At 43.6% G+C, this 19,278-nt stretch overlaps 3 protein-coding genes across 5 annotated transcripts; 1 reads left to right on the forward strand and 2 right to left on the reverse strand.

Moving 5' to 3' along the window:
* The first annotated feature begins 112 nt into the window (after positions 1–112).
* Positions 113–7,585, forward strand: abhd16a (abhydrolase domain containing 16A, phospholipase). Of its 2 annotated transcripts, none has more exons than XM_029129004.3 (20): positions 113–265; positions 902–958; positions 1,050–1,116; positions 1,712–1,798; positions 2,046–2,131; positions 2,723–2,796; positions 2,911–3,018; positions 3,196–3,310; positions 3,392–3,493; positions 3,611–3,674; positions 3,767–3,816; positions 4,059–4,182; positions 4,397–4,501; positions 4,595–4,658; positions 4,793–4,849; positions 5,345–5,407; positions 5,868–5,944; positions 6,109–6,207; positions 6,314–6,360; positions 6,936–7,585. In XM_029129004.3, the coding sequence occupies exons 1-20, from the start codon at positions 125–127 to the stop codon at positions 7,017–7,019; spliced, it is 1,671 nt and encodes a 556-aa protein (XP_028984837.1). In that variant the 5' UTR covers positions 113–124; the 3' UTR covers positions 7,020–7,585. The 2 variants fall into 2 exon arrangements, with proteins under 2 accessions (XP_028984837.1, XP_028984838.3); XM_029129005.3 differs by having other exon boundaries at positions 127–265; positions 899–958.
* vars1 (valyl-tRNA synthetase 1) lies at positions 6,935–15,852 on the reverse strand. 2 transcript variants are annotated; one of them, XM_029128918.3, is made up of 29 exons: positions 15,729–15,852; positions 14,980–15,335; positions 14,758–14,901; positions 14,472–14,679; positions 14,259–14,374; positions 14,094–14,169; positions 13,878–13,978; positions 13,650–13,777; positions 13,376–13,540; positions 13,202–13,283; positions 12,989–13,108; positions 12,804–12,912; positions 12,533–12,712; positions 12,247–12,371; positions 12,006–12,109; positions 11,762–11,920; positions 11,426–11,516; positions 11,206–11,311; positions 10,988–11,058; positions 10,737–10,862; positions 10,541–10,645; positions 9,992–10,139; positions 9,711–9,838; positions 9,294–9,449; positions 8,987–9,208; positions 8,758–8,869; positions 8,354–8,529; positions 7,863–8,012; positions 6,935–7,784 (listed from the first exon to the last, which is right to left on the reverse strand). In XM_029128918.3, exons 2-29 carry the CDS (start codon positions 15,331–15,333, stop codon positions 7,716–7,718), a joined length of 3,831 nt encoding a protein of 1,276 aa, XP_028984751.1. In that variant the 5' UTR covers positions 15,334–15,335; positions 15,729–15,852; the 3' UTR covers positions 6,935–7,715. The 2 variants fall into 2 exon arrangements, with proteins under 2 accessions (XP_028984751.1, XP_028984752.1); XM_029128919.2 differs by lacking the exon at positions 15,729–15,852 and adding an exon at positions 15,484–15,679.
* Positions 15,853–16,416: 564 nt separating this feature from the next.
* Positions 16,417–19,272, reverse strand: LOC114842928 (uncharacterized). The gene is made up of 3 exons (XM_029129010.3): positions 18,677–19,272; positions 17,405–18,160; positions 16,417–17,317 (listed from the first exon to the last, which is right to left on the reverse strand). The coding sequence occupies exons 1-3, from the start codon at positions 18,989–18,991 to the stop codon at positions 16,802–16,804; spliced, it is 1,587 nt and encodes a 528-aa protein (XP_028984843.1). The 5' UTR covers positions 18,992–19,272; the 3' UTR covers positions 16,417–16,801.
* Positions 19,273–19,278: the final 6 nt, after the last annotated feature.

Here is a 19,278-nt window from a genome sequence, read left to right on the forward strand (position 1 = left end):
TAAAATAAGTAGCTTTATGAACTTAGTTTAAGGAGATGGTTACTTTTGATTATGTAAGTGTTATGTTTGCATCAGTAAATATAATTTTTAGATAAACTCTGAGCGCGTTCGCGTTTGAGGCGGTATGTTCAGTGCGGGCTTCCGTAGTCGTTGTAGTGGAAGTATGGCCGGCTGGATGTGGCTTCGTTGTGTTTTAGGGCCTCATTTGCAACGAATTCATCGTTCACCGGATCATTCTCAACCCGAGGGTAGAGCGGGGAGAAGGGTAGGAATATTTGTGATGCTTTGTCTTGATCTGATAGCACCCGCCAGCGAAAATTATGCGAAACGTCATGCCATAGCAACAGAAAAGCTTCGGCCGTGGCCCGGAAGTATCAGGTGTTTGTTATTGAAATCCCGCTAACGCGCTTCGTCAGTGTAATAGTTAGTGAATGAATGGGATCACAAGCACAGGCTGAAACACGAGTCTTGGCGTGTTCAGTTGCCCTCTCTTTAAAAGAGACCGCACAAGCCAACAGTGAACACTGCAGCGCTGTTCTGCAGGGACATTAACCTTGGTATGCTAACATTAGCTACTGAGGTGAAACTCACCAGCTGAGAGAGAAGCTACTAAAACGAGACTGCGTTATTGGCATGTTCAAGTTACCCCTTGGTGCTGTGAATCTATACGAAAATACCCTGAAAGCATAAGAATGCAATGCTGGAGTTTTATTGGCTTTCACACAGTTTTTATAGTGATGGACGATTAATGCCTTAAAGTTTAACCTTGTCTTCGATGCCCATTTTGTTTAAAGCAAACACTTGAGTAGGTAGTCTAAAATGCCCCAATCATAGTTCTCCCAGTTCCCACAGCTCTTGAAGGCACCCTGACCATGAAACAATTTTGGTCCTCTGTCAGCAGGGATGGACCTACCAGCCCGGGAGTCTAGAGAAACACGCTGACAGCATCCTCGGCTGGGTCTGTATCGTCGCATGAGCAGTAACTGTGACAGATAGTAGACATTCTGTCGAGTAAGTGTGTTACAGGAACGTGTGTTTTCTCCCTCCAGGCTTCAGTGCTTTGGTCATTGTCGTACTACAGCTCCCCTCTTCTCCTCTGTTATCTCTACAGAAAAGGTATGCGGTCTGCCCTGTAGCAAGTGGCTAGAACTGAAACATTTTAGCATAACATTGGTTATTGAAACTATATCTTATGTTTTAGTGCTTTTGAAATATTACAAAGTAAAAATTTAGCAATTTAATTGAATTTAACTGATAAATGTTATAACACATTACAACAATTTGTATATCAGTGCAAATCAGGTATAGCTTTAGTGCAGACCCGAAGTGTTAATGTTTCTGTAGTAGCATAATGTATAATTAGAATTTATATATATAATCTATTTATAATAATTTATACGATTTTCTAGACGACTGATTTCTATTTCCATCATGGAAAAAACTACTACTGGAGGGTATTTTCATAAATTGTTTTTTTTTTTCTAGCCGAGTGATTAAGTTAAAGTTAGTCATGCGAATTATCTGCAAAGACTGCACATCAATAGACATTAATTGCTTAAGGTTGTGTGCAACTCCTTAATGTGTAATTGAGCTTCTCATATTGATTTATGCTCATAGTCGTTGGTTTGAATCACTATCTGTGCCTGTTAATTAGACTTAGATTAGAGTGTTATGTAGATTTTTGTCACTAATGTGTATGTGTGTGTTTTAGGCTACATCTGCAGCAGTAAATTGGTTCCAGTTAGTCAGTATGTGGGAACCGTGCTGGTGTGTCTCCTAGGAGTGGCCTGTCTTAGAGGTAAGACTGCAGATTTCAACTGACTGACAGGCATTGACTAATATACTTAATACATCTTTGGCTTCTGGTGTTTATGTATATGCCTGTGCATGTCAATAAGCTCTTGTTGTTGTTATTATTAACAGTAGTTCCACCTGAGCACACACTGAACACACCAGTCAGGCTTTGTTTGTGTCAGGTGTAGTCCACTTACATCTCTCTCTGCATGGCTCTGCCTTTGTTTGTTTTTTTCCATTTATCTATCAAGGCTGGGGGAGATGGAAGAATTCTGAGTACCTTCAGTTCCTGACTGTTCTTGAGGAGACCAAGAACAATCACACACAGGCAAACAAGGTGAGATATGTGAAACATCGTCATGCTTAATTAATAAATCATCTTTCATTGCTTAACACAGTAGGTATTTTAACACGAAAGCCTCCGTGTCAACAGAGCACATGTCCTACGGAGTGTTTCTGCCTAACCAGTGGGACCAGTGCAGGTGGCACTGATTAGTGGTGACTCATGTTGTTAAAGAAGCGCAACAAAGCACAGCCAAATCAACAAATTAATCAGCCATGACAAAGTGAAAAAAACTCAGCAAAATTAAACATATAATAAAAACAAATATGCATTGTACAGTGTAAATATACAACTGCAAACTGAGTATAGTGTTAACAAGTGATGCGGATTGGTTGTATAGATGTAGTAGGTATGTGGTTATAAATAGTTTATTCTCAAATGGCGTGAGTGATGATTATCAAATCTTACCTTGGAGTGACCAGTGCTGGTCAAATAAATGAAATAATTGTGATATTAATTTCAGAATTTAACTTTTGATTCGTTTGCTTGTTGAGTACAACTGGCCAGTACTTAGTCCATTTTTGTTGTAGGACTTGTACAACCAAACAACTCAGCTCTATGTTTCTTTCTTTTCTTCCCATATAGAAAAAACTGCGATGCTATGACTTTGACTTCTCACACTGGCCTGCAGATTTCAGCTGGACAGAGGTCAATAATCCGTAAGTACCCATTTTATTTTTTGATACTGCAACTCTGTTCCCATCAGAGTTGATCCATTATCAATAACATACAGTTAAGTGCTCTGTGTCATTGTAAGCCTCTGTGTGTGACAGGAAACTGTCCAAGGCTGGTGTTTCTCTGCTGAAACCAGAGCCCAGACTAAGAGGAGCAGCAGACGGTGTCCTCAACTCTGTGCGCACACTGCCATGTCACATCATCAGGTACAGTAGATGTTGTTTAAAAAGCAGGGTTTAGAACAATACTTTAGATGTGTTATAATATCACAGGGGGAATAGATACAGTACAGTATTAATTTGACTAGTAGATTTAGCAGGAAAATGTTAGGTTTCGTCCAATGTTGCTGCACCATTACCACGTTTTCACTCTCTTCTCGCCAGTTTTCTTATCGCCCACTCATTTGGGAGAAGGATGCTTTATCCTGGCTCAGTGGGTCTACTGCAGAAAGCCATGAGGCAAATGCTCCAGCAAGGCCAGGCTAAGTTAATAGAAGAGGTAAAGAAACACAAACACTCAAGACTCTGAATTCTGAATTCGCTAAGAACTGATCAGCAACTTTCTTCCATTGTGTCACAGTTTGACGGCCAAAGGAACAAGCTCATCGCCTGCGATGGCAACGAAATAGACACCATGTTTGTGGATCGAAGAAGAGATGGAGGACGCAAAGGCAAGACTCTGGTACATGTCCAGAACGAGTTGTTGTTTTTTATGCTTTGGCTCCATTCTGAGTTTCAACAGAATCCGCCATTAGTCCTATTACAAATTGGTTCTTCAAAAGTATGAATTGTGCCACAGGTCATCTGCTGTGAGGGAAACGCTGGCTTCTATGAGGTGGGCTGCATGAACACTCCACTCGAGGGTAAGCGTCCTCCGCTTTGTTATGCCAGTTACGTTTTTCTAAAATGTTATTTTTTTAACTAAACTCCACTCGTGTATTGGCGTATTCCGTAGGTGGCTACTCTGTACTGGGCTGGAACCACCCTGGCTTCGGAGGTAGCACGGTAAGCAGTGTTCTCATATTTTGGACGACATTAGAGACTAAAGCAGCAGCTCGTTTAAATGCCAGTGCTTCGCTTCCAAACAAACAGGGTAGTACTATGGTGAAATTCTGTTTTTTGCTGGACAGTGTTGCGTAAGACGGCTCCATAGCTGAAAGCTGTGTTAACTCTTAGTAAGACCATGGTTCTGTGGTCTATAACAGAGTAATAATGCACCCATGTTGTCTCTCATCTCTTCATTCCAGGGTGTACCGTTCCCCCAGAATGAGGCCAATGCCATGGATGTAGTGATCCAGTTTGCAATACACAAGCTGGGCTTCCAGCTCAACGACATTGTTGTGTATGCCTGGTCCATAGGAGGATTCACAGGTACACATTCTATTGCTGTAAATGTAAATCAGGTTGTTTCACCCCAGCTAGTTGAAGGACAAGCAGGTGGGCGACCACCTGCTTCTGATGAACACACTTCACTGAATGTGTCCTAAGCACATGTTAAATAAAAATGTTGGCGCATTGTCAAATGTCATTAATCTTCCGATTATCCCCACTTTTTATATTTCTTTCTCTCCTTTTATCTTCTCAGCTAGTTGGGCAGCGATGTCGTACCCAGAGATCCAGTCATTAGTGTTGGACGCGTCCTTTGACGACCTCCTGCCTCTGGCCCTCAAGGTCATGCCCGACAGCTGGAGTGAGTCCTAAAATTTGAAGTTCAAGCTTTATTCATTCTTTTGTTGGCAGTGGAAAGTTTAGTTTCAACACTTTTTCATTTTGTCCGTCTCAGGGCCACTGGTACAGCACACAGTTAGGCAATACATGAACCTCAACAACGCAGAGCAGCTTATTAAGTGAGTGATGTAGTATTTTTATATTGATGTGCATCATTAAAGCATACATTAGTAAACACTATGCAATGTATAGGCATGTAATAGTTAAAGTTTTACTAGTGCAGTGAACGTTATCACACTGACTCTTCCTCTAGATACCAGGGACCAGTTCTGCTGATCAGGAGAACCAGAGATGAGATCATCACCACAACGTAAGCCTCTGCTCTCCGTCTTCAAGTGTCTCCATACACTGAATTGCTGCAGAATTTGCCCAGTTATTAACATCACAGATCGAGGTGACCATGAATTTGCATGTAGTGGCAAAACAGACACTTACTAATTGCTGGGTTCAGGGTCAGGTTCACCCAAGTCAAAACAACAATGGCCAACAGTTCTCTGTTTATGGCGAACGCAACATGCACAGCAATTGCTTGTGTTTCACTAGTGTGTAGAAACAGAGAACAGCATTAAATGCGCAGGTAAGTCCAAACCGGTCTGCACATTAGTAACTGTGACAGTAGGAAGAAATTTTATTATTGTTCTCTCAGCGCTGAAAATTAAATGGACCCAAATTACCAACCATTAGCTCACACGTTTTGCAAAGCTATTATTTAGGAGGATTGAAAACACTATTCTACTGACTTTCTTTCTTCCAATTTTACAGCTATTATACATTAACCCCCCCCCCCATGTTTTCTATGTTTCAGGGGACCAGAGGATATCATGTCTAACAGAGGCAACAACCTTCTGCTCAAGCTGCTGCAATTCAGGTTGGTCCTGTTTTTTTTAATGTTTTAATTGTTTTTTGTATGTTATTAGTGTTGTCAATTGTGAACATTTTGGTTGTAGTTAAAACTACTGATAGTTGTGGTGCCAAAACCAAAACCATCAACTTTTTAAACTATTGCTTCTCCTTGTGAAAAGCCCAGGGCGCTGAGATGTCAGGACAGGTTTAGGTCTCGGGGGTTTTCCTTGAAGTGCAATGTCAGCTCACCTGTGAAATATAGCAACTGAGTTAAGCAACCTCTCCTACAATGATGGCACAAAGGGTCACTGAAAGGTTTGATCAAATCGAATGCTATGACATTTGCATCCTGACCCAGTTTAACACGTCTGAGAGATTCTGGAATAGTTAGTACTCTTAAACCCAATATAGTGAATAAAGGGAGACCTGTAGAATCAATGTCTAGGTGCATTCCTCTACTAAGTTTACTAAGTTTTTCTCCCCAGGTATCCCAAAATAATGACAGATGAAGGGGTCAGAGTTGTCAGGCAATGGCTGGGAGCCTCTGATCACTTAGAAGAAGGTGAGTCTGCCCACATCACTACTTCTGACAGACAGTGCCTGTAAGCAGTGCATTACTTCAGAAGATGCCTTTGAAACAGACCTGAAATCTGTCCAATTAAAGCAGTGTTTATTTTGAGCTCCAGCAGGTTCTATTTAACAGCTCTGCGTAACTGGCTCTTGCAGCATCTGTGTACAGTGGCTATGAAGTGGATGATGACTGGTGTGTGTCTGTGCTGCAATCATATCAGGCCGACAGAGATGTTTTGTTTCCATGGAGTGTTGGTAAGCACATCTCCTAGGCAAATCGTCGGCACACAGTTCTACCCTTGTACATACACGTATCAGCACACAGTGCCTGTATGTATTCTAAAACGCTCCGTGATAACAGGGGAAGATATGACACTGGAGGGAAGGCGGCAGCTGGCTCTTTTCTTGGTAAGGAAATAATCTATTATTCATCTAGGTATAGTAATTTGTCCCGTTTTAAAGTCCAGCCACCTGTTGTCTTTGTTGTCGCATACTCACGCATACCAAGTAATTTCCTTTCACTAATTTCCCTCTTTTCAATAAGACACGTTTTCGTCTTAAAGGTTAGATTATCTTCCCCCTCTCACATTCCCAAAAAGAGAGAGGGGAAAAAAGAAGCATCACAGGCATCATTATCACCAGGGAACACATGTCCGGTTGCCATAGCAACCAGCTCACCTGTGCTCTCAGGTTGAATGGTGTAATATATTTCAGTGCGCTCAGCTTATTGAACTCATTTAACATCAAACAAGAGGAGTGCCATCAATTACAGCTAATGCTATGCTTTGCCTCCCTTGGTAATGCCTTTTGAATTAGGCTTTATTCACCTCCCATGTAAACCCTTAAGAGACGAGAGAGATTTGTAAGGCATTGAGCCAGACAGACCAAACCTAATATAATCAAGTCCTGCACTTTTGTTCATTGCCTCCCACACCTCTAATTCTCCATTCCTCCCCCATCGCCACCGTCTTTCTCTGTTTAAGGCGCGGAAGTACATGCGAAACTTTGAAACAACGCACTGCACTGCTCTTCCTGCCTCCGAGTTCCACTCACCATGGAGACTGTAAAGGCAGATGAATGGATGCGAGGGGAAGAGCAACAGCAGATCCGGGCGGCCTGTGGTCAGAACGTTTTCCTGGCGTGGTTTATTTTGTCGTGTACAGTGTTGCTGTTGTAGCACCTGGATGATGTAGTAGACTGTCACACACCAACCTGAGAACCTGTAAAATACGGCCCCTTCTTTCCTTTCTAAGGTTAGCATTTAGTCTGTTCAGTGTTTGTCTCTAAGCATTGGAAAGGATTCTGCATTTTAAGTTAATTTACAAGCCATCGCCCACTCCTTACATTGTTCCCTCTTTGGCTGTATAAGAGCACCTGCATTTGAAAATGCATCATTATATTTCAATCAATATGTTCTTGAGGTCATAACCTTTTAAAAAAGATGCGGCCAAAGTCGAGGCGTTTCATTTACCTCTGTGGACAATGTCCTTACGAACAAAGCTGTGTCCTATAACGATGCTCTTAAATATTCAATTAAATATACTTGGAACTATTTAACAGGAGTGAATGAATTTGTCATTACTTGACAGGTGTTACACAAGAGTTGAGATTAATAAACAATGAGAAAAATACATCATTAAAGTCAACTGCCTGTGTTTATTAAATCCCCTTGCATACAACAATTACCCTGAATAATGTTACGAAAATAAATGCACCAACATGAGTGGGAAAAAATCAAGATTTACATAATGCCAAGATGAAGTTTACATCATTTTCCTGAAGTTATCCATGGCTTCTTTGACTTTTTCAAGTTCAGTTTGGATCTGTCGTAGCTGTGGAGAGAAGAATGGAATTCATGAGCCACGACGCATCGTGCATTGGGAAAAACCCAGAGTGTTTATTGTTCCCACCTTCTCTGCGTCCTGCTCCTGCACTTTCACTGGAACCTTCTCCTTGTAGTCGCTCTTTGCCATCTTCTCGTTCAGCTTCTCCATCTGTTTTTCCAATTCACCTTTCTTTGTCACCAGTTTAGCTACTTCCTTCTCCACATCGATGAGGCCCTGAGGTAATAAAATGTGAAATCACCAGTTATAAATGATCTTGTTATCTCAGGCCAGGGATGGAAGAAAAGCTAAACCCATATTCTATGGTAAGAGACTTCAGTAGGTGTAAGTAGCACAGCTGCATATTTACCTGCCTTGATTACCAAGTAGGTGATTTGAATTCATGCATTTAACTGTATAGGCAGCTGTGTAATTCATCACAACGGACCCAGAAAATTTAAGTAATCAGGAACTGGAACAACAATCACCATAGTTCATGCCTAGGAAAGATCAGGGCTAGTACTTTCACATGAGGGATGGCAGGTACCAAACCAAATAAGCAGATTGCCGACACTCACCTTGAGCATAAGGTTGACAGTGCATCGATCAGAGGCGATAGCCACAGCGCAGCCCTCTGGGACAGGCTGGTTGGCTGTCAGAGGGATGATGGCCTGAGAGTACGACAAGGTCTGAATCTGCAGACTGTACCTCTGCACAATGGACACAGTTGTAGAGTCTATGCACTGCAGGTAGCCTGTGAGCAAATGACAGTGAGGATTAGGAATATAAAACACACCCTGGTTGTTCTGTTGAGACCAAGTAAATGCACGTAATCTTATACTGTGATCCATTTTATAAGCCCAGGTGCTATCAAAAAGAATAAAAACGCTCATGCTACAATTTATGACAATCCATGTTCTAAAAGTAAGTGTGTGTGTGTGTGTGTGTGTGTGTGTGTGTGTGTGTGTGTGTGTGATCTTACAGTCAGCCCGGGTCTTGGTCAGGTTGTAGTCTGCCCTGAGAGACCGGATTGTCTTGACCACAGTCATTACAAACTCCATGTCGCGATCGACCTCCTCACTGTGCCAGCAGAACTGCAACAAATCATAAGACACGGGGGTATTGACTAGTGACTACTAATTAAAGTAAATGTCCTGACCTGCTCTTATAAATCACGTGTTCATCAGGGACAATCCAACATCCTAACTCACCTCCTCAGCATCAGGGTAGGGTGTGACGCATATGCTTGGAGGATCGCACTGAGGCCGTCGTCTTGGTAACCTCTGGTAAAGTTCCTCCGTGACAAAGGGCATTAAGGGAGACAGCAGGCGCAGTCCGACCTCTAGGCATGTGTAAAGCGTCTGTCTGCACACCTGGGCCTGTCTCTGACTGGCGGCGTCTTCTGCTTTGCTAAACACTGGTTTCACGCTTTCCTGGATGAAAACACAGGAAAGAACTGAGAATTAGGTCTGTACTGAGAACACACACAGGCTGCTCAGTGGCGTCGCACTCTCTTACCAGGTAGACATCACAGAGCTCATACAGCCAGAAGTTGTAGATGGCGGTGGTGATTCCTGGGAAGTCATAGGCCTTAAAGCCAGCATCACAGAGAGCAACAGCTGCACAGAGTCTGGAGAGAATCCATCTGTCGACAACGCTCTCTTCTCCACACATCTGAGGGCATCGAAAGAAATTCAAATGAGAAATGTTCAGATGTAGTTAAGCATTTCCTCTACTGGGTAGCATCCAGATGTTGGTGTGCGATTTCATGAATACAAAATATGGCATCATATGGCCCAACAAAACCCCCAGACAAACGGTTTTGTCTTGTGTTTTTTTAATATTACCATGCATAATATTGCACTGGATGAATATAAGTAGGTGTGAAGCAGTCTGTTTATGCTCTGTACATTTCATCTGTTCCACGGGTCCCACCTGGGCTTTCTCTGATGGTACAAAGTTGTCTCCCAGAGTCTTCATGGCAAACTTCACAGCGTTCCACAGTTTGTTGCAGAAGTAACGATAACCCAGGATGCGGTTGACATCCAAGTTGATGTCCCTCCCTGGGTAGCAGGCAAAATGTTAATGTCAGTTCATATAAAAATACACAGGTGACCTTGACGTGATGTGTAATCCTGTACTTTTAATGTTCTGCTACGTTCTGCGAATTTAAGGAGAAACAAGGAGGAGACGCATTAAAATACAAATATATGCACCTTGGCTGGTGTAAGCACACAGGGCGAAGCGGAGCGCATCTGTGCCACACTCTGGGATGCCATTTGGGTAGTCGGACTTCTGGCCCTGCTTTGCTTTCTCCACCTCCAGCTGATCCAAGTTACTGTCTATCAACTGGGCGTGAAGACCCTGGAGAATAGTGGGACAGGCACAAGCAAGCAGATCACAAAAAAGCCAGTTTTCATTGTCAAATCAAAACCATGTTCAGCTGCTTTTGATGCCCTAATCGGGCAAGAAAAGACCTTTGAGGAAAACATTAAGGGCAAAGTGCAGTTTAATACAAGTCCTTCAGTGCCCTCTAGAGGACATGACTGCTCTGACTGCAGACTTTCCCTTAAGCTGCTGGAGATTGATGGCCTCAATAAAAGCCTGTTGGAAGCAGAAAAACGTGCTTAATAAAGCTTACATAAGAACATAGGCCTCAGGGGACCAATGAGCATGTGGTGACCATGTAGGAGACAATGCTAATGAGAGCCAAAGAGGAAGTGCGCGCACATCTTAACATGCATCAAGACGCTATTAGGCTTTACCTCCAGGGAGATTCCTGTAATGACATCCAGAGGGTCAATGACATTGCCCAGAGATTTGCTCATCTTCCTTCCGTGAGCATCCCTCACCACCGCATGCAAATAAACCTGTAAAAGAAAAATAAATAAATACCTGCTGAGTCATGTCCAGATACAAATGTCAATGTCATGTCCTCTCGTGGTATCTTGTGTTTCACACCTCTTTGAAGGGCAACTTGCCGGTAAGTTTAAGGCCCATCATCACCATACGAGCAACCCAGAAGAACAGGATGTCGTGACCGGTCTCCAGCAAAGTGCCAGGGTAGAAGACATTCAGGTCGTGGGTCTAAACCCAACCAGACACACACAACAGCACAATAAATCAGGTGTTAAAACCATTCATGTGTATGTGAGCATCTCCTACTATCTATAAGTAGTCTGTGGTAAAACTGACTAACACCATCTGTTTACCTCATTGGGCCAACCGAAGATAGAGAAGGGGAAAATGCCAGATGAGAACCAAGTGTCCAGAACATCCTCATCTGAAATACAGAAAAATTATTCTGAATCAATATTAGATACTTTACTTCAATTATGTGCATTCGTGCGGCCGCATAAATGAACCCATCAGACACATTTCACGATTATTGTGGTAATGAGAAGCTAAACACCTGTCTGTTTAATCTTACCCTGTCTCAGGGAGATCTTGTCAGCTGACACATTGAAGCGCTTGGCTGCCTTTTCTCTGGCTTCTTCCTCCGTTCGCCCACTCACCCAGTAGTGACCATCCACATCCTGGAGGCAATAAAACAAACCGAAAGAAGGAAACAAAGAAATGTAACACAAACAGCTGTCATCCATCATGTGAAAACCTTCGGACCTTCACAATAGTGACAGGTGACATTTTACCTCTCCCGGTTTCACAGAGGGATCACTGACAGTGATGAAGTAAGCAGGAATACGGTGACCCCACCACAGCTGCCGAGAGATGCACCAGTCCCTGAGAGGAAGGAAGATGGATGAGGGGGTCTGAATCTGAACTCATTACACACTTGACCAGTGATAATAGTCTTAACAAGTCGGGCAATTCTTGAATCATCAGCATGTAATTAGAAGCTATTAATGGCATGTTATTTTCCCACCAAAAATGCCCAACATGCTCTGCTTCTGACTCATCAAAAAAAGACCATTTAGCTTCGCCATGTTCATTAATGTTCCTCGGCTATTAGGAGTTATGATACTTACCTGATGTTGTCCATCCAGTTGAACCACGTCTTGAGGTGGTGGTCAGGGATGATTTTGAGGCGCCCGTCTCTGACAGCATCTGCAGCCTGTTTCCCCATGTCTGTGCAGTTCACGTACCACTGTGGCTTCAGCAGGGGTTCCACGATGTCTTTGGAGCGACTGACAGTACAGACACACAGTCAGGTATACAATCTAAAAGCAAAAACACACCCAAAAGACAAATAAACAAACAGTGCAATTTTACCTGCAGACTGGGACCACCATAGGGTTGTCTTTGATTTCCTTAAACTGGCCTCTGTCCTTCAGAGCCTGCAGCACTGCCTTCCTTGCCTCAAAACGCTTCATGCCCTGAGGGACAGACAAAGAGGCTAAAAGTGAGGAATAAAGAAAAGAAACTGCTGCACTAAACTATGAAGCATCTGACTTTTAGTGTCACAGCAAAAATGTATCCACTGCGGGGGCAAGAGAGATAATGAGACACATACCAGGAAGGGAGGTGGAACGTTAATGAGAAGGCCATTCTCATCCAAGATGTTGATGAAGGCCAGATTGTGTCTCTCTCCAACCTCGTAGTCATTATGGTCATGGGCTGGAGTGATTTTGACAGCGCCTGAACAGAAAATGGTGCAAAGGACACAAGAGGAAGACAGGAGAGAAGACAAAAACATACAGGCGTAATGAGGACGGCGGCCCGACTTAACGACTTGTTATCATTACTTATTCACAGCATAATGCATGCACAACGGGAGCTCATCTCTTCCTGCAACCTACCGGTTCCAAAGCTCATGTCCACGAAGTCATCGAAAACAATGGGCAACTTGCGGTCACAAAACGGATGCAGCACCACTTTTCCCTTCAGATGCTGATAGCGCGAGTCACCGGGGTGGACGGCGACAGCCGTGTCTCCCAGCATGGTCTCAATACGAGTCGTGGCCACAACCACTTCCTCATCTGAGGATCAGAAGGGAAACGGAGTCTAAGTTACACAAGGTGGAGCAACGTGTCTTTGCTGAAAATATCCTGGCTTAGTGAGGTTGTTTACCTGATCCATCAACTTTGTAGGCAAATGACACCAAGACCCCAAATTCCACTTTCTCCTTGTAACCAGGCACGGGCAACAAAGTCCTGCCGGTGAGCTCCTTCTTATCCACCTGTGAATGCAAAGAAAATACATTTTCCTTGCCCTTTTGTGAGATTTAACAAAACTTTTAAAAAATAGAGACTTGCCTCGATGTCAGAGATGGCAGAGTTTAGTGAGCAAGACCAGTTGACCAGCCTCTTGCTCCTGTAGATCACTCCCTCATCATGCATGCGGATAAAGGCCTCTTGGACGGCATAGGAAAGTTTCTGGACAGCAAAAATGAACAGACAAGAGGATGACAAACACCTCTTCAGAAACTATTAAAATCTTTTTAAATTGGGTAGATTTGAGAAACTCACTGGGTCCATAGTGAAGCAGGCTCTGTCCCAGTCCAGAGAGGAGCCCAACTTCTTTAGCTGGTGGTAAATGCGGTCTCCCTTCCTACAAAAACAACACAAACTTTTATAGTGACTTTCTTTTATTCCTCCATGTAAAATGTACTGCATCCCATCGTTAGAAGCTGCTCCACTCACTCATTCTTCCACTTCCAGACTTCTTGGATGAAGTTTTCCCTCCCCAGATCGTGGCGACTCATCGACCTCTCTCTCATGAGCTTCTTTTCCACCACCACCTGGGTGGCGATGCCTGCATGATCACAGCCCGGGTTCCACAGCGTGGTCTCGCCTCTCATCCTGTGCCTGCACGGTCACAGGGAGGCAAACCAATTGAAAAACAGTGGTTTTAGATCCCAGCCAGCATGAACGCAAGCTGGACATATGAAAGCTGTTTTCAGCAGAAACTGGTTACCATCTGGTCAGAGAGTCCTGGATGGCATTAGTGAGGGCATGACCGAGGTGAAGTGATCCAGTCACATTAGGTGGTGGGATACACATCATGAAGATGCCATGGGGGTTCTGCTCACTAATACTCTTCCTCTGCAGAATGAAAGAGAGAATGAACAAGAGTTGATATCACAAAAGGAAAATACAAATATAAACTCTTTCTATTATGTGTGAAGACCAGAATTTTCTTTACCCCATACTCAGGCTTGAAGAATCCCTGCTTCTCCCACCATGAATACCACGCGGCCTCCACATACTGAGGACTGTACGAGTCAGGAAGGGGACTGATTACATCTGTCAACAAAAGAGATTTAGACAATGCACTGAGATATGCACTTTAAAAACAAACATTCAGAAAAACGTCCACCACAGACAGACAAACCTGTCTACAATGTGAATGGTTTTTCACCTTTTTTCTCCCCAGTGGCAGTAGGAATGTCGTATGTGATCACTCCCAACTCCTTCTTCTCAGGTTTGGCTTTTTTCTAAGAAAAAAAAACCCTTAGTGACTCTCTAAAAGGCACTTTATATCCATGTCAAAATATTTGTATTTTTATAATGTGAGCACTTGTACCTCTGCTGAAGGCTGCATCTTCTTCTTTGCTTCCATTTCCTTCTTTTGTTGGAACTTTTCCAGCTTTTCTTTCTTCTTGGCTTCCTTTTTTAGCTGAGCTTCTGTCTTCGGAGGACCTGCCGAAAGAAGACAAAATTGGCAATAGTTAACACAAAGAAATAACTTTTGACTTTTTTTTTTACTATTGTTAACTTTGAAATTGAGGTGTCTGACCATTTGTTGTGTCACTGACAGAGTCGGTGGCAGGGGTGGCGTTATCCTCTTTAGCATGTATAGCAGCATTTGGCTTCGGTATAACTGGCACCATCTTCTCACACAAAGCAATTTTCCCCAGCACCTTTAGGAACTGTGGCTGATTTATGCAGGTTGTGAACCACCTGGTCACATTGGTCAAAACATTCCTGTCTGACGGCTCCAATACCTATCAGCAAAAGCAACATAATCAGACTAGCACATTATTCTAAGTTGTGTAGTCTAATGAATCACAAAACATACATACATATTTGAAAGGCAGCAGAACAGCAGCGACTACAGCCATATCAGCCAGGGTAATGCTTTCTCCCACCAGAAAGGTTCTTGGTTCCAGCACCTGATTGAGAACCTTAAGAACGCTGAGCAGCTCTGCACGAGAACTCTGCTGGAGCTGAAAATGCACACAAGTCATTATGTCATGTCAAAAAATTCACATATATACACACATGTATATGGACACTCCTCTTACCTTCTTATCCACTCCCATCACCCCCATCAATGGGAAGACCACAGCACATGACACGGGGGTGAGCTCGTTGTCGGCAAAGCTCAGCCACTGCCACACTTGGCTCTGCTGCTTTGCATCTGCACCAGCTCTTTTTCCCTGAACAGCCAGATACCAGGACACGGCATTGGACCCACTCAGGACAGAGTCCCCTCCACCAGCACCCAGCACAAGTGTGGGTCTGGAGCGTGCATTCAGAGACGCAGGAGGGTCCTCCACAACGACCTGATGTCGAGAGGATGGAGCGAACTCTGCAGCGATTAGAGCCAGGAGGCTCTTGAAGTCATCAGGGTGAGGGGACACATAGAGAGTGGCCATCTCTAGTGGAGACAGTACAGTACAGACATGGTTTGTTTAAACACAGAGTGAAAAGTAATACATATAGTTACCGCTGTTTTGCAGAAGGTGTAAAAGTACAGTTTATCCTTCGTTCTTTCAAATAAGACCTTATTTTGAAGAACTACTTACCCTACTACTTAATGCTATCTCAGCAAGCGGGTTTCTCATCAATGTCAATTTCTGTAACTGCCACCTGTCAAACGCTTATTATAGGTCGGTTAGCTTCAGCTAATGTCACAAACCCAAGCCTGAGTTGTTGTACCTACATGTTGAGCTTCAAAAGTCGATTCGTACGTAATTACATTTAGTCGAATCAGTGTTAGTGTTGGAATCAAACGCTGTTGTTTGCAGACTGTGAAAAGATTTATCCATACCTTGGAAAGCAGATGTAAGAGACGTCAGCTTAAGTTAGCATCCACAGCGCAGCCACATGAGCCCTCTCCCCGCCTCTCGATCTGATGCAACAAGCGTCTTCCGGGTTTGATTTGCCGCTTCCGTAAGTAACCGGAAGTGTCTTTTTTTTATATACCAACAATGCGCGTTACGACACTATAACTAAACATATTCATGCAAATCAGTTGTTAATATGTACAATAAAAAACAGCAAGTAATAGAAAAGAAAACGTTTTCTTGTTGTATGCTTATATCTTCACACAACAATTAAATTTAAATAATTTATTACGAAAAATGGAGTATTCTATTCTAAATATATAATGTGTTAACTTCATTGGATTATTAACACTATTACTAATAATAATAGTTTTCAAAGTCAACTTTGAAAATAATTTTCCACTAGTATAGCGAATAAACAATAGACGTATTTATACTATATTTTATGAAAACTGTTTGCCTACTACAGAAGAGTGAAGGAGTAAGTAAAGGAAGAACTGTAGCTGAAAAAATAACTGTTTTAACATCAATAATATGAAAAACAGATAAACAGTTGGGTATTGTCAAATTATTTTCATTAGAAATTTGTAGTAAAAGTAGCAAAACACGAATAAAACTGTACACTATTCTTGCATAAGTGAATCTGACAAAAACATCAAAAGAAGCAATTAGTGTGTTTCAACTGTATTCAGCATTTTTTATTCAAATATACATACGTATATATACAGATACAACAATCATTTTACCAGAGTAGTCTTGAATACTTACATCATAAAGCACAGTGTGCACAGTGTTTTTTAATCACAGTTGGATCTCTCAAATACAGCAGATTATCTGGACAGCCAGCTCCTCAGTGACGTGTAACACAGCGAAAGAAATCAGTGATATTCTACATTTGATTTAAAATGTGTTAATCCTTAACAGCAAAGGTTTATCAAATAAAGCCAGCATGCTTCTCCTTTTTGCACATTCCCATGTACCAAAAAACAAACTTAAATTGTACAAAGTTTGTTACTGATGGCTTTATCAAGGCTGGGCCTTCTTTTTTTCTCTTTCTTCACTCTGAGTCATTCCCAAATGCCTCTTTCACCCCACCAATCACCATATTCACCATCCCTGTTACCAAACCCTCTCCCAGCCTGAACACTTTCCCCACTCCATTTCCGCTTCTTGACACCAGTTTGCCCAAGCCTTTACCTGCAGTGCTGGCCTGAACCCCCATTTCTGACACCACTGTCTCCACATAATCCTCACTTTGTTCCCACAGCCTCCCCCCAAAGAACTTAGACACCCACCACAAGTTATCCAATGCATCGCTAAATATCCCCACTATGTCACCAGCCAGGGTCCCTATGCCGGTGACCCCAGTGTACAGACTAGTGGTCAGGGCTTCTAGCATGGAAGAAGTGCAGAAGTAGCTGCTGGAGACGATGGTTTCCCCAACACACAGCACCAAATCTGCAGCTGAGCCCATCCAGGAGAGAAGGTCCGAGGCCAAGAGGTGAAAGATGGAAACGGTATCTCCAGGCAGAGCACAGAGCACGCCGAGATCTTCCTGAAGAACATAGGTCACCTGAATCAATAAAAAAAGGAGAGGTACTGTTAAAGTGACATAAAAAGCTATGTGACAAGATAAAAGTCATAAACAGCTGAGTCCCACCTGTCCCGGTAACTGTGTGACTGTAGACACCACAGGCCTTAGCGGTGCTGTAAGGATGGAAAAGGTGGTGGAGAGGACGCAGAGCAGAATGCTGCTTGAGTTCGTGTCTGTCTCGTCGTCATCCACTCTCTCATAGTCAGCTGAAGATTCTGGAGGGTCTGAGCCAACAACAGCTGAATGGGTTTCATCCCCCTGCTCTCCACCGCTTCTCCCTGATTTCACTGCACCTGCCGAAGTCCCCTGCCTGATTTCACCAGCCTCCCCTTCTCCCCCAGTAGCAACACTTGAATCCACATCTTTATCACCCAGCGCTGCACCAGAAACATTGCCGTCATCTTTCTTTTCTTCACTGTGATGCTCTACGACACCTGCAACGATCTCATCTGTTCTCCCGCAGCCTTCGGAGAACAACCCCTGCACCCCCAGCAGCTCCTGCAGCTCCTTCACGCTCACTTGCCTCTGCTCTTTCCCTGCCTCTCTGATTAACCCCACGCTGAAGCCCCCCCTCCCCTCCGGGACAGAGCAGCACAGGGCAGACCACAGGGGCTCCGTCTGACACTCGCCATCGAATCCGCCCGCCCCAGTCAGGATATAGAGATCACCCCCTAGAGCCAAGCACTGGGGAGAGACGCTCGACAGGACCAGCGTTGTGACTGCTGAGTCCCACTGTTGGAGAGGGAAGTTTGTGGGTGAGGTAGGATGGGAGGCAGGACGTCCCCCTGTGAGGAGCGCTGGTACTGCCACTTCAGTGTCATGCTGTGTGGAAGAAATATAGTGTTATGCTTTGTCATAACTAAGCTGATATAATACTATTTATGAATCGAACGTGATAGTTTATAAATAAATATACAATCCATTTTATTCTTTCTATATATTCCACTTTTAATAGAAGAAATATATAGTGGAGTTTGTATTTTTGAATAATATATCATCTTCTGTAAATATTAATTGATTTCACTACTCTAGGGTTGGAACAGGTATTAAATTAGATGTAACAAGGAAGATACTTTTTGACAGCTCACACAGAAGCCGTCATGAGCTCCACCCAGACACTGTTTACAAAGAGCCACAGTATCTGCATGAAAAAGGTTGTGGTTTAATATTTAATAGTGCATTTAACTGAATTGGAAGTTGTAGAGTAGATGCGCTCATTCACTTTTGACCAGGTTGCAGTTTGCACCAAATGCTTGCACCAAATTCTCCAAACGCCATCATTCAAAAACAGGCAGTGCCACTTTAAAACAGCATGATAGATGACAGGCGTGTTCTCACCATTAACTCTTCCTCCTCCACTCCGTCTCCTTCTGTTGATCCATGGCTGAGACGAAACGCTGAGTAGGCAACTGTGTCACAGGTCGGCTTGGACAGGGTGGCAAACGTCTGTCCCCCGGGCAATCTGTGGCAGAGCGGCCGCAGCGGAGGCTCTGCAGAGGCTCCCTGAGGAGGTTCCTGTCTGTAGAAGCAACGGCTGCAGAGGCTGAAGCCTGGGTCTGAGTTCTCCTCAGCTGCGTGAGACAGGCCTGGGCCCAGCGCTGCCAGCAGCCAGAGAGCCGCAGCAGCTGCACTGACAGCAGCAGGACACAGCATGGTGAGATCAGCACTCCCCCCCTCACACACACTCACACAGAGCGAGAGGGAGAGGCTTATAAATTATCCAGTGGTTTTCCGTATATAGATGAAAAACATGAAGTGTCCGAGACTGGCTGCTGATGGTTTGTTGTTCTTCTCACTCGCTCCCACTTCTCTCCTTCAGCCTTTCTCCAACCATGCCTGTCCTCTTTTATTGTCAGCTGTACTAACACAGTGATTCTGTGTTAGCGGCACAGTCCTGCTTACTCCTTCATTCCCTCCCCTGAAAACCTCGCCCCCTCTGT

This window comes from Betta splendens, chromosome 16, assembly GCF_900634795.4.
Source record: "Betta splendens chromosome 16, fBetSpl5.4, whole genome shotgun sequence".
Classification (NCBI taxonomy): Eukaryota; Metazoa; Chordata; class Actinopteri; order Anabantiformes; family Osphronemidae; genus Betta; species Betta splendens.

Bases quoted from the DNA above. Each gene is read 5' to 3' on its own strand.
- abhd16a (XM_029129004.3), top strand. From the start codon at position 125: ATGTTCAGTGCGGGCTTCCGTAGTCGTTGTAGTGGAAGTATGGCCGGC. The intron at 3,019-3,195 runs GTACAGTAGATG...TCTTCTCGCCAG, and splicing joins CTGCCATGTCACATCATCAG to TTTTCTTATCGCCCACTCAT. The intron at 3,311-3,391 runs GTAAAGAAACAC...ATTGTGTCACAG, and splicing joins AGGCTAAGTTAATAGAAGAG to TTTGACGGCCAAAGGAACAA.
- vars1 (XM_029128918.3), bottom strand. From the start codon at position 15,333: ATGGCCACTCTCTATGTGTCCCCTCACCCTGATGACTTCAAGAGCCTC. The intron at 13,541-13,649 runs GTAACCAGTTTC...GTGACCGTGCAG, and splicing joins CAGGACTCTCTGACCAGATG to GCACAGGATGAGAGGCGAGA. The intron at 9,450-9,710 runs GTGGGACCCGTG...CGATGCCCTCAG, and splicing joins TACCATCAGAGAAAGCCCAG to ATGTGTGGAGAAGAGAGCGT.
- LOC114842928 (XM_029129010.3), bottom strand. From the start codon at position 18,991: ATGCTGTGTCCTGCTGCTGTCAGTGCAGCTGCTGCGGCTCTCTGGCTG. The intron at 18,161-18,676 runs GTGAGAACACGC...TCTTCCACACAG, and splicing joins TGGAGGAGGAAGAGTTAATG to CATGACACTGAAGTGGCAGT. The intron at 17,318-17,404 runs GTGGGACTCAGC...TTATTGATTCAG, and splicing joins TCACACAGTTACCGGGACAG to GTGACCTATGTTCTTCAGGA.